This window comes from Equus caballus, chromosome 8 (genome assembly GCF_041296265.1).
Source record: "Equus caballus isolate H_3958 breed thoroughbred chromosome 8, TB-T2T, whole genome shotgun sequence".
Lineage (NCBI taxonomy): Eukaryota > Metazoa > Chordata > Mammalia > Perissodactyla > Equidae > Equus > Equus caballus.
In genome coordinates this window covers 49,435,253-49,448,169 of record NC_091691.1, presented here as the reverse complement: position 1 = coordinate 49,448,169, position 12,917 = coordinate 49,435,253, and the positions used below count along the sequence as shown (strand labels likewise).

Sequence of the window (12,917 nt, the reverse complement as noted above, 5' to 3'; positions counted from 1 at the left end):
AGGGGTGCAGCATGCAGTGTTTCCCAGATTCTCTTTTTCCCTCCACAGAAGAATGAAGAAAGGTGATTTCAGATGCTCCTCTGTCAGACCTTCCCTGATCACCTCAGGCAGGCATGATCCCTGCTGCTTTACTTGTGCCCCTCATGTCTTGTATGATCTTCTCACTTATCATAGAGTTGGGTGAGATAGAAGTTTGTATTCTTTTTTTTTTTTTTTTGAGGAAGATTAGCCCTGAACTAACATCTGCTGCCAATCCTCCTCTTTTTGCTGAGGAAGACTGGTCCTGAGCTAACGTCCGTGCCCATCTTCCTCTACTTTATATGTGGGACGCCTGCTACAGCATGGCTTGCCAAGCGGTGTCATGTCCGCACCCAGGATCTGAACCAGCGAATCCCGGGCTGCTGAAGCGGAACGTGCGCACTTAACCGCTGCACCACCAGGCCGGCCCCAGAAGTTTGTATTCTTTTAGTAGCTGCTATAAGAATTCCTGATCCTTTTGGGATGCGGGTTAAGACAAGAAGCAGGAGAGCCTCTTGAGTCCTATTAGGGGTCACCTATAAGGCCTTGTTTTCTTGAACCACTAACAGGTCTGAGTATGTTCATTGGGAGGTGGGGCTGAATTGCTTTAATAACAAAACTGTGAGACGTTTGAAGTTCCCAGGGAAATGTCAGGAAGGAGAGAGGAGTTAGTCAAACTAAATGCTGCATGGGAAAAAGATCAGAGAGGAAAAAGAAAACAAACAAACAAACAAACTAATGTAGGCTTGCTGAAAAGAAGCTTTGAGGGAGAACCAAAATGTCTAATGGGAAATTTTAAACTGTTTGCTATTGGGGGCGCAGCATAAATTGCCCTTTTGTTTCCACTGTGAAGTTGTCAGTGCTGCCTCCTTGGCCCACGACGTCCGTGTGTGAGTAGATTCTTTCACAGATGTGCGTGGCAGCAGAGGGACTGGAGCTGGCAGGGGAAGCTGATGCCTGGGTGGCATCGTTACCTGTGTTCATGTCTCTTCCACTTCACTAGGCTATAAGCGTGTATTTATTGAATGAATGAAGAAATGAATGTATGGCTTTCTAAGCAGAAGCAGCAGACAAAGGTTTCTCTTTAACTGAGACTAGACCAGGCCTCTCAGCCATTAATATGATAGAATTGCTAAGGAAAGCCGGCACAGAGGAGGGGCTTAATATGTATTTGCTGAACTAACCAATCACTGACTTAGTGAGAAAGGGGCTGTTCTCTTGGTTGTCAGCATGCTCTTCCTTGTAGAAAGAACTAAAGCTTTCATCTTTGACATCTTTTAAATGTAGAAATCTTTTAAAGTGGAAGACTACTTTAATGATAAGACCTGGCTTTCTAGGTTCCAAAAAAGATTTCTTCCCTGTTCTCTGAATAAGGAAACAATGGTAAAATAGAAAGATATCATGCCTCTCCATTCTCTATTAGAAATAATTGCTCTCTCACCTATGTTTTCATAGCACTCCATTGCAAGCTAGTGTTCTAAGGTTCACCACATGGTATTATTGATATCATGCATCTTGAGTTTTTCCATAATATTTGAGGTTCCACATATAGCCAGATATTCTACTTGAGGGCTGAAAAAGACAATCACAGAGGCTTCATTTTCCTCCTACATGCCTCTCTTCCTTGAAAGCCCATCAGCTTCTTGAGGGGTGGGACCGTGTCTCACTCATTGCTAAAGCAGCACTGCCTGGCAGTCTCTGGTCCATAGTAAGTGCCAAATAAATGCTTTTGAACTGACCTGCATGTGGGGCAAAAGCTGGGTATTGGTGCAGTAATGGTGACCAACTCAAGAATAATTGGTCTGGGCTCCTTGGAAAGACCCGGACTTGATACCTTTACATGTCATCAAAAGTGTCCTTTAATTGCACGATAAATTGCCAGACTCATACCTGGCAGAACTGTAAAATGAGAAGTTCTTTATCATTTTGATAAGGAATTGCCTCATGTCCACATTAGGAGGGGGATCTAGGCGTCTTGGTAGACAGCTTTGCCGACATAACATCCGTCTTGTTTCCACAGTGGCCCTACAGTTAGGAATTCCCACAGCAAGGCCGTCTTTGAGATACTTTTGCTGGGAAACCATCTGTCAGTCCCACTTATGCAATGGAAGGAGAGCGGGGCAGGATTTGGTTTTCATTGCAGGAGTCATGCTGGGCTCCTGAGATGTGACAGTTGGTGGAAGAGATGGCCCCAGAGCCTGGGCATCTGAAAGGGAGGGCTTCAGAGTTGGTTATGTGAAGATAACCGTTTGGACAGTTAATTATTCAGCCATTCATTGAACAAAATTTATTAAGCTCCTGCCCTATGACAGGCACCATTCTAGGCCCAGGGGATTCACTCATGAAGCAAGACAGAAAAAGTTTCTGCTCACAGGATGTATGATGACACACACAAACATAAATGAGGACAATATCAGAGAGTAATATTAAAACAAGTTGGTGTGACAGGGAGTGGCTGGTTGGTGGTCTGGAAAGGCATCTCAAAGGCGTCACACTTTGGCTGAGACCTGAATTAGGAGTCAGATAAAGAACAGGAGGAAGAGCATTCCAGGCACAGGGAGCAGCGAGTGCAGGGACCCTGTGGTCTCTCTCAGAAAGCATGGTGTGTTCCAGGAACAGAATGAAAGCCACTGTGATGAGTGTCGTGGGTGCAGGGGAGGCTGGAACAGATGGAAATTGGGGCAGTTGAGTCCCACACTGACCCTGTGCTTCTGGGCCCTACCAGGGTTAACATTGTGTCTTTCCTTCTCCTACAGACGACTTCGCAGAGGAGGACGAGGTGCAGTCCTTCGGTTACAAGAGGTTTGGTGAGTTCTAACAAAGCTCTTTGCCTTCTCCGTGCTCCACTTGAGATGCGGTAACAAGAACCATTGCCAGACCTTTGCCACACATGAACATGTGTGACTAAGAGGCCCAATTTTGGTTGGAAATTGAATTTCTGTATAACAGGTGGATGATTTCTCACAATGCTGAGCGACGGGACAGGAGCCGTGCTCAGGCGTGGGGAAGTGATGGGGTGCTTATGGGGTTTGCGGAATACAAATCAGATGGCTTAATAGGCAAAACATGGTGGGACAAGAGAGGAGCAAAAATACATAGGATTTCTCTATTTTGATATTTAGAGAATATCTTTTTCCTCTTTTCCCTCAGGCCCCCTGTTCATAACTTAGTGTTAGTGGATGTGTGAAAGGAAGACTTTTTCCAGGAACCCAGCTAGACACAAGTGCTCTGTGGTTGGCTGAATAGTGGCCCCCGAAGATATCTCCATCCTCATATGTGGATCTGGAATGTTACTTTATATGGCAGAAAGTGCGTTGCAGATATGATTATGTTGGAGAGCTCGAGATGAGGAGATTGTCCTGGGTTATCGGGATGGGCTCTAAATGCAATCACAAGTGTCCTTATAAGAGAGGGAGAGAGGGAGATTCGACTACCAAGAGGAGAAGGCAGTATGATGATGGAAGCGGAGATTGGAGTGCTGTGCTGCAAAGGTGGAGGAAGGGGCCACAAGCCAAGGAATACAGGTGGCCTCTAGAAGCTGAAAAAAGCAAGGAAATGGGTTTTCTGTTCAGACCCTCCAGAGGGAGCATAGCCTTGCCAGCATCTTCATTTCAGCCGACTGAAGCTGATTTCAGTCCTCTGGCCTCTAAAACTGTAAGGGAAGGAATTTGTGTTCTTTAAGCCAGCACGTTTGTGGTCATCTATGACAGCAGCCGTGGGGAGCTAACACATGCTTCTCTGCCTCCCCGGCTGCTGCACACGGTGCTCTTCTCTCTGACTGTGCTTTTCCTGTTCTGCAATTTGGCTTTGAACTGACAGTGAACATTGCAAAGTTCCAAAGACAGTTCAGGGGAACTGAGGTTTTTATGTCCAGCTTGTTTCTGTGCCTTGGCCAGAGGAAATGAAGAAGGAGATAGGAGAAAAGAAAGAGAGAGAGAGTGTGTGGTATGTGTGTGTGTATGTGTGTGAGAGAGAGAGAGAGAGACAGAGAGAGAGAGAGACAGAGAGAGAGAGAGGGAGGGAGAGAGAGAGAGACACAGAGAGAGAGAGAGACAGAGAGAGAGAGAGACAGAGAGAGAGAGAGGGAGGGAGAGAGAATATGAAAGAGAATGAATCTACTTCCTGTTGTTTAAAAAAAAATCCTGGCTGGACTTTGATGTAAGCTAACAACCCTCAGCTGCTCTGGCTCCTGCATCACTTTAGCATTTTTCCTTCTGGATACACACTTCTGCATTTCTTTCTGGGAAAAAATATGGCTTTAACATAGGAATGCAGTGGCACCAAGCCTGCAGCTCCTCCATTCACACGCTGGCAGAGGGGTTTATGCTCAGGACTTCTCCCTTCCTCCACACTGCTCTTCTTTATCTACACAATTACATATTTCTGGATTGGGACCCTGTGTTGTCCTGCTTTCCTGTGGTGTGTTCACTGAGGGTGGTAGTAGGAGTGAAAATGAAGCCAAGAATTATAAAGGAAAACAAAACAAAACGAAAATTGAAAGGCAGAAATAAAAAGGAAAAACAAACTGGTAAAAATAAGGCAAGATAAATGTTGACATGGGGATGTATTTTGGAAATCAGTAGATTTCAAATCTGTATTTGGAAATCAGTAGAAATATGAAGAACCAAGAGAAAAGTTTTCTTTAGAAAGAGTGACCTTGGGAGAAATCTTATTTAAAATTTTATGACCATGTAACTAGCTAGGTGGGTGGGGATTTGGTGAAAAACACAAGAAAATAATAAGTTGCTGAAAGGATTTAATTTATGGTGGTTAAATTATGTGTAGAAATCACAAACTGATGACTCAGAGGAACATGATAACAACTGACAAATGTTGGAGAGCATAACAGAGAGGCGTGAAGAGATTGATACCAAGTGATACAAGTAGGAGAGAGGGATGTTAAAATGGGAAAGGGGCTGGCCCTGTGGCCGAGTGGTTAAGTTCTCGAGCTCTGCTTCCGTGGCCCAGGGTTTCGCCGGTTCGGATCCTGGGCGTGGACATGGCACCACTCATCTAGGCCATGCTGAGGCAGCGTCCCACATAGCAGAGTCAGAAGGACCTACAACTAGAATATACAATTATGTACTGGGGAGAAAGAAGAAGAAGAAGAAGAAAAAAAAGATTGGCAACAGATGTTAGCTCAGGTGCCAATCTAAGAAAAATAAATAGATAAATAAAATGTGAAACCTTGGGATAGGCGGTGAAAGAGACATTCCGAAGTTTAGAATTCCTGGATTCAGCTTTTGGACAAAGTGGTGGATATCCAGCATAGGGGGAGAGTGGAATGTTGGCAATGGAAGAGGCTTGGAGATGATTGAAATCAGCCTTTAGTTTTCCAGATGGGGAAGGTGAGACCCAGATAGATGAAGTCCTTGCTCAGCAAGTTAGCTGGCTCTGGGATTGGATGCTGGGTCTTCCAACTCTCAGGCTAGTGCGGTTTTGGGGAGGGGTCCAGCAATGAGGTTGGGGTGACCTCTCAAATTCTGTGTCCTAGAAGGGTCCCTGCAGTCCTGGAACCCTAAAGTGGGCTGAATATGTAATCTGGCCATACCAGGGTGGCCTTGTCACTTTTACAGGTCCTAGGACTCTAGACCTGATTCTGTAGAAGAGAACTGGTTTTTCACTTCCTAAGAAGTGGCCAAAGCTGGTCATTGAAAGCAGCAGAATCCAATAACCCACTCCTTCAGGTACGGTTAAACCTTAACCATTAAAAGAGGACAAAGTTGGTAGTAAAGTGGTGGGTGGGAGGCATCCAGAGACCAGACAGCCCTGTGGGTGCTGCCCCTCCTTACTCCTGTGACTTGAAACCAGTCACTTAAACTCTGTGTGCCTCAGATGCTGCATCTGCCCGGTGCGTGCAATGTCACCTGCCGAGGTAGGTAGGTCTGCCTCACAGGCCTTTGATGACACTAGGAGACCAGAGGGACAAGTGCTTTGAAGGTGCAGCCCTATCAAAACAAAGGTGGTGTTATCACTTTCCTGAGATTTTGGGCTATTATCGCTCTCTAGACGTTTGGGTACAGCCTCTGCCGAACATGAAAGTGTAGCAGGTCTGAGACCTCATTCCTGAAGAGATGGAAATATGTGATTTACCTCTGGACGTGGTGATATTGTTGGCTTTTATTTTTGGAAACTATAAATAGGGTTAGTTATTGTCTAATTTTAGGTATGACTTGTTCATGCAAATACAAGGATCACAACCTGAATTTAGACTGCAGATGAACCAGGGTTAAATAATTTGCAGAGCAAAGGGGCCAGTGTTTTTGCAAATTGTTACCTAGTGGGCCTGTTTCCAAAGGCATTCATATATAGTTATTCGTAAACATTTGCTACATAAAGTCAAGGCTGTTTACATAATAATATTGTGCTTTTTCGAATTCAGTGCAATATTGCAATAAAGAGCAAAATGGGCGATCTTCTCTGGTGATCTAGTGTGATGTATTATTTTAGGACCATCATCCCTTGTTTATTTGGGGATTCATTATTGCATTTTAGGTTCAACCAGATCTTCTGTTTTTCTTCTGTCTCTCCATATGTTAGCAGCTTGTTAGCGCCTTTCCAGAAGTTCTGGACAGGTGTCTGGAGAAGAGGCAGAGTTAAATCTGATGGGTTTGCCACTTATTTGCTCCTCTGACAACAACTTCGAGGAGGGGAAGCCTTGAAAAGTTAATGAAGTGAGCATTTTCAAACTTTCATCAGGCTCTGAGGGTCAGCGTTTCTTGGCCCCAGGTTGCAGAGCTAATTAATTTGGGATGTTAACTATCATTATAATTTGGCAGAATTCGTTCTCTGGAACATGAGGTGCCAGTATATGAACTTCTATTTTCTGTAGATAGAATCTGATATATACTACAATGATGTCTTTCTACTTATTTCCCAGTTACTGTTTTCTTCAAAAATAACACACATGGTTCTAGAATCCTGTGTTATTATGGTTACCAGAAAGGGACAGAGAATTAGTGTATATCTAAGAGATTTTATTATAAATTTTGTGTTTTGTGATAAATTGATCCAAAAATGTCTTCCGAAACTTTCTGATTAGTCATATGATTAACATGAATGCATTCAAGTTAAAAAATTTTTTTTCTTTAAAATGATATGGAGTAGGAGGAAAGAAGAATGTCATTTCAGTTCCAAGGGATAAGTGCATGAAAATTCCACTCCAGGAGGCCAGCAGGCTGCGTGCCATCTTTCCCATTTGCTGGCTGCTTTTCACCTTTTCTGGAGGCAGTGGGGTGCAGTGGTTAGGTGTGTGGGCACTGGAGCCAGATGTGGGTTTGGATCTGAGTTCTAACACTCACCAACTGTGTAACCTTGGGCACGTTATTGTCCAAAATTGTAAAGTCTCAGTGTCCTCCCTTGTAAAGTTTGGTTTATCATAGGCCCACTTCATAGGGTTGTTGTGGAATTAAGTGTGGTGCTGGGTTAGCACAGTGCCTGGCACACTGTGAGCACCCCATAAGTGTTGACCATCGTTCTGATACTAGGTTCCCTCTTAAACCTTTCGGTCCTGCTGCTTGAACATAGTGCCTAGGATTTAGTAGGCTCCTGGAACCTTCTTGTAGCCAGCAGCCTCATGGATTTTTGTTCCATCACACCCCCTGCTTTTCTGCTAAAACCTAGGAGTGGCAAGAAGGCCTGAGGACCGCGCCTCTCTGCCCAAGCACCTGATCAGCAGTGTGGGAGCCTAATGGCGAGCACCACCCCGAGGTCCCTGGCCCTCCTTCTGGATCCTACTTTGCCCCATTTCTGTGCTGAGGAGAGAGGCAGTAGACCGATTCTGTTTCATTGATAGCATTGGGTTCTCTTGTGTTATCTTTGGAATATAATCTGGTGTAATAATAGGATGTCCAAAGTTGGAATGATGAAGGAGCAAGAGGTAGGCAGTTCCACCTGTGAAAATCATGGGTCGATGTAAGTCTTGACAGTGAGCAAGAAGGGGCAGCTGGAAACGTTGTTTGTGTTTGACAAACAAAGCTTTGACAAAATTGCTTCCTTGGGGCTCAGCTATAGGGAATATTGATAGCTATGAGAGAAAAAGATCTGAAAAATTGCAAACGGTGAAACAATAACAAAAAAGTAAAAGGAAACATTCTCTATGGAGTAGAACTCAAGTCTTTTGTAAAAACTAAGTGGAAAAATCCTAAGAAAACTACTGAAAAATTATTTCAGGGTTACAGCCAAAAAAGGGGTATCAGATGCCTTTTCCTAAGTATGTTGCCTGAAGTGGGGCTTTGGATGGTTTTGTTCGCCCACAATTTCACCCTGTACCTGTAGTTTCAAGCAAGCTGGGCTTTTTCTTTTCCCTTTCTTCCCTTGAATAATTTCAGATCAGCAAGAATATTTTTAACAGTTTAACCTGCACAGTGCTGAGTACATGGAGGCAGCCTGAGAAATCTGTATTGAATAGAGCCCAGCCCTGTTGCAGAGTGCCCCCACCCTACCCCTCCTTCCAAACTCATCCTCCAGAGAGAGAAACCATGAAACTACAAATCAATGACTGTAGGTAAATCATTGAGCTGTTTCTTGCCAAGAGGTTTAGAGGAACTGAATGTCTAAAAGTGTAGAAGAAATAGCTACACATACATGCTCAGCCAAACCCGGGAAAAAAAGGTTCATCCAAGGCACATGTGAGTCTCTGCTTTCAGTGCAGAGGACTGAAAGAGTTTACCAAGAGGATGCTGGCCTGTCTTTGGGAAGCTGCTCAAGATAAGCACGTGGATGCCTCCACTTCTGGTGGTTTGGCCTTGGGGACCGGGCTGCCTGTCTCTCCTCTCCTGGGATTCCTCCCAGAGCCTGGCTTCCACTTTGGATTCAGAAAAGGCGCTGCTTTGAAGTCATCCACCTCCAACAACAAAGGAGGGCTCCACGCATTCCTCTCACCACAGCCCTTCAGGACTGACACCAGCAGAGTTTACCCCTTTCCCTGATAAGAATGCCAGGAATTTCCATCATTTCCTGTGGGGAACGACTCAGTCAGCCCAGCATGAGGCTGTCCTTTCAGCAGTACCTTTTCCAAACATCTCTAAAGGGGAAAGGTACCGCATCAGGCAGGGACTGACCCCGTGCAGAGAGAGAGGTTAAGGGCAGGGAGCAAGAGTCTGACTTGGTGCCCCTCTGGGATTTCTTTGAAGTGTTCAAGCCGTTTGCATCACTTAGTGGGAGGGTTTTATTTACGTGCTTTGTGAATCCTAATGGAGTTGATATTTCTGATTGTATAAGAATTTGGAGTCAGATGGCTGTGGAGTAGTAGACACATAAGAGATTCTCAGGTAGAATCACCTTGAGGCGGATTTGCTGAAGAGCTCACACGGCCCCTCAGCCTCTGCTTCCAGTCAGCCAGGTGGGGCTCCTGAGACCTGAGAAAGGAGTTTGCCAGCCATCACTTTCTTTTAAATAACCTGAGGAGATTTCCTAATTTTCACCCTTACAGATGATATTCACAATCTCCCTGGCCAACAGTGATTGTCCAGGTTTCACTTCTTTTCCCATCAAGAACGTCTCACTGTTAGGCCAGATCCTCCCGCTTAGGCTTTCTTGCTCATCAGTAGAAATTTGTTCAACACTGTGTTCCCATGTGACTATGATTTTTTTTTTTTTTTACCATTTTCATGTGAAAGAAACCATTAAGCCTCCTTTCTTGAATATCTACTATATGCTATGTGGTTTCCCACTCATTGGTTCATTTAATTCTCCCAGAAATCCTTCGAGGTGAGAATTACCTGCAGTTTGCAAGTGAGGAAACTGAAGCTCCCAAGGCTGAGTGGCATGGTCAACATTGAGTTCACCTTGACTTCACTCCTCACTGATCTTTCCACCCTGCCCATGGCTGAGAAGCACACAGATGTGTCCATTCTCAGAGCATCCCAAGATTTTGATGGGAAAATAAATGATCATAGATATATGTGGATTAAATCTGCAGCTGTTTATACACGGTCTTATATTTCATAATATTTATAGATTGAATACTTGAGCCCTGAGTTTTTCAACCATTTTAAGTATAATTCCTCCCTGCCCTTTCCTGGTTTTCATTCACTTATGAATCCTGGTAAGAACGTAGTGGTGGAGAAGAGGGAGACTAATTTGTTTTCCCTAAAATTGGGTTGAAGCTGAATGTGGTTTGTTTTTATTTTTGGAAAAATTAAAGAAAAATCTACTCAGCCATTTTCCCGTTATGACAGCATGAAGACATTAGGTCGTTTCTAGTGTTTGGTTGTTGGCGGTAGGGTGGGAAAGAGTTATTACTTTTGGTAGCAACTGCAAGCAACTTAAAACAGATGAACTCTGAAACTTTCCTTGAAAGATCCGAGTTGTTCGTTTGGAGGCTGCCTGGGAAAGGTAAAGATGTCCTAGAGCCGTAGGTTTGGAGGGAAGAGCGCTGTCCTCAGCAGCGTTGTGAGCTGGAGTGGCTCTTTTTCTCTCTCATGCTCCCCATTGGTGCTGTAGGGGAGGAGGACATTTCCTCTCCCCAAATGGGGGTTCGTCTGGCTGGAGAACGAATTAAATTCACATGAGACAGAATAGCAAGAGAAAATTAAACAAAGCTTTATGAGGAACCGTGGCCCGGGGCCTTTCTTCCCGAAGGAAGAAAGGGCACCGAAGAAGTGGGGTGCACATAGTGGTTATATAGCCCCCAAATGGGGTGTTTCACATGTGATTGAAAAGTCTCTTTTACAATCGTCACGAGGCTGCTCTGTCAGCACAGAACTCGATGGAAACGACAGATAGGTCTGCTGTCTCAGTGAGCGCCGCAGGGTGGCAGGTGTGTTGCCTCGGGCTGGGGGGGGTCACAGATGAGCGCCACAATCGGTTCCCAGCCTAAAGAAAGATGCTTAATCTTTAAGGAGATGCCAACGTTGGGAGGGGGAGGGAAGTCAGTTACAGGAGGTTACCAGACTAGCACAATAAAATGCAGATTTTAAGTCCTTGCCTTTGGTATTGATTAAGAGTTTTTGGAGAGTAGGTCATCGCCTTTCTTCTTCCTGGTACAGAGAGGGAGGCACCTTTTACAGATAGAGATTTACCTTACAAATGTAAACGTGTCCTAACAAAGGGCAAGTTCTATTCCTCAGAGCCTCCTTGCCTGTCCCAGTTTATCAAAAGCAATCAGCCTCAAATAATCCTGATGCCAAAGAGACATACCTTGGGGTGGCCAATTTCAGGTCCCCACAGTGCCCTTGACGTTCAGGACAGTGGCTGGTTAAGAGGCAAGGCTTTAGAGTCTGACAGTCCTGGTTCACATGCTGGCTTTGCTTCTCACCAGCAAGTCACCCAACGTCTCTAAGCCTCACTTTGCTCGTCTGTGAAATGGGAATGGCAGGGTATGTAGATTATAAAACCTATAAATAATATATGAGGGGCTGGGTATATAGGAGGTCTGCACTGAACTGTGGCTGTCATTAACCTGCTGACAGCAGTCAGCCCTCTCACCCTCTTCTCTTCCCTTCCCCAAGCCACTGCGTCCCTGGTTTGGTCTTGCCTCAGCTCACCCTTTGCGAAGCACACCAGGCCTCCTGCTCTCTGATCCTTCCCATTTTCTCTTCTCCCTCCATCACGATCTTACTGCCCTCGCTCCTCTATTCTTTGCCTTGCGTCAGGGCCATAGTTTGTTCAGGAAGTATCAAAGGAGTTTATTATCTTGCAAGACTTTTTTGTAAAATTTAAAGGCTTAGTGACCACCAGCAAAGAATACATTTTAAGGAAGATAGCACGTACTGGGGGCTAAGAGCAGCTTTCATGGAGAGGTGGCATAGCATCCTCAAAGCTGAGAGAATGTATGCCAGAGCCAGAATGCCACGTCAGGTTTCCAGCTTTGCCACTTACTAGTGAGGTAACCTTGCACAAGTTAACCTCTCAAGTGCCTCAGTGCCCCCATCTAAAAGATGGGGTCATTACAGTATCAACTTGCAGGGATGTTGTCAGAACTGAGTGAGTTAATGCTTACAGCAGTGCCTTCCAGAGAGAAAGAACTACATAAATGTATGTATTATGAAAAGTGATATAAATGGTCACAAGGTGGCTGCAACCGTTCCAGGTGGGTGAAAGACAGTCTTTGTTCCAGTGTTGTCTTTTTGGAAGCAAGGAGACTTTCCCAGAAGGCCTTTAGTAAACTTTCCCTCGAATGTCATTGGTCAACATTGAGTCACAAGTCCTTTCCTAAATGAGTTATGGACAAAGGGAATGGTCTGGCTCTGGTTGGCTTGCACTATTTGTTTGGGGTAAAATGTATGGTGAGAAATTAGGTGCTCTAACCACTATTATTATGTATAACTGAATATCCACAGTATATAGTATTATGTGTGTATTATAATACATGGTATAATGTATAATATTATGTTTATTATTTAATGTTGAAATGGCAATATAATTTAATTGTAATTTGACCCATTATTATTTGTAATTTTTTCAATTATTGTCATGTTTTATGTAATACATTGAAAAATTCAGTTTATTCACAAAATAATTACAGGTTTACTTTTAAATGATTTGTAATTTTGTTATAAATGGAACGACAAGGTGCTGAATTCTCAAGAACTGAGAGTTCTTAGTTTTTGACAGTTTATAAAAAGAGAAAACTTCAAAAACAAGAAATCAGTATGATAAGAAGGCAGTGCATAAATGAATGAACAAAAGTTATTTTGCTTTCTTGGAACTCAGTATTCTCAATAGTGCTAAGCAGATTTGAAGAAACAATTTTTTTCAGAAGAGGAACTTAAAAAAGAAAAAAAAGGAGAAAGCCCCAAATCTTAGTAAATACAACTCTTGCCACAGGAAACATTGTGAAATTGGTCTCCTGTTCTGAGTCATAACTATAAACATTTTCTGCTTCTTCTGAAATTTCATTTTTATCCTTTTTATAAGTTTTTGAAAACTGACATTTGGCCCTGATTGAAACAACT

General features: G+C 43.9%; 1 protein-coding gene across 2 annotated transcripts in view; it reads left to right on the top strand.

Moving 5' to 3' along the window:
- Window positions 1–12,917, top strand: part of COLEC12 (collectin subfamily member 12) — a 179,286-nt gene that overhangs the window by 15,492 nt on the left and 150,877 nt on the right. For both annotated transcript variants that reach the window (XM_023647535.2, XM_023647534.2), the window contains exon 2: window positions 2,775–2,825. In XM_023647535.2, coding sequence (XP_023503303.1) covers window positions 2,775–2,825 — 51 coding nt within the window. The remainder of the gene's footprint in view (window positions 1–2,774; window positions 2,826–12,917) is intronic.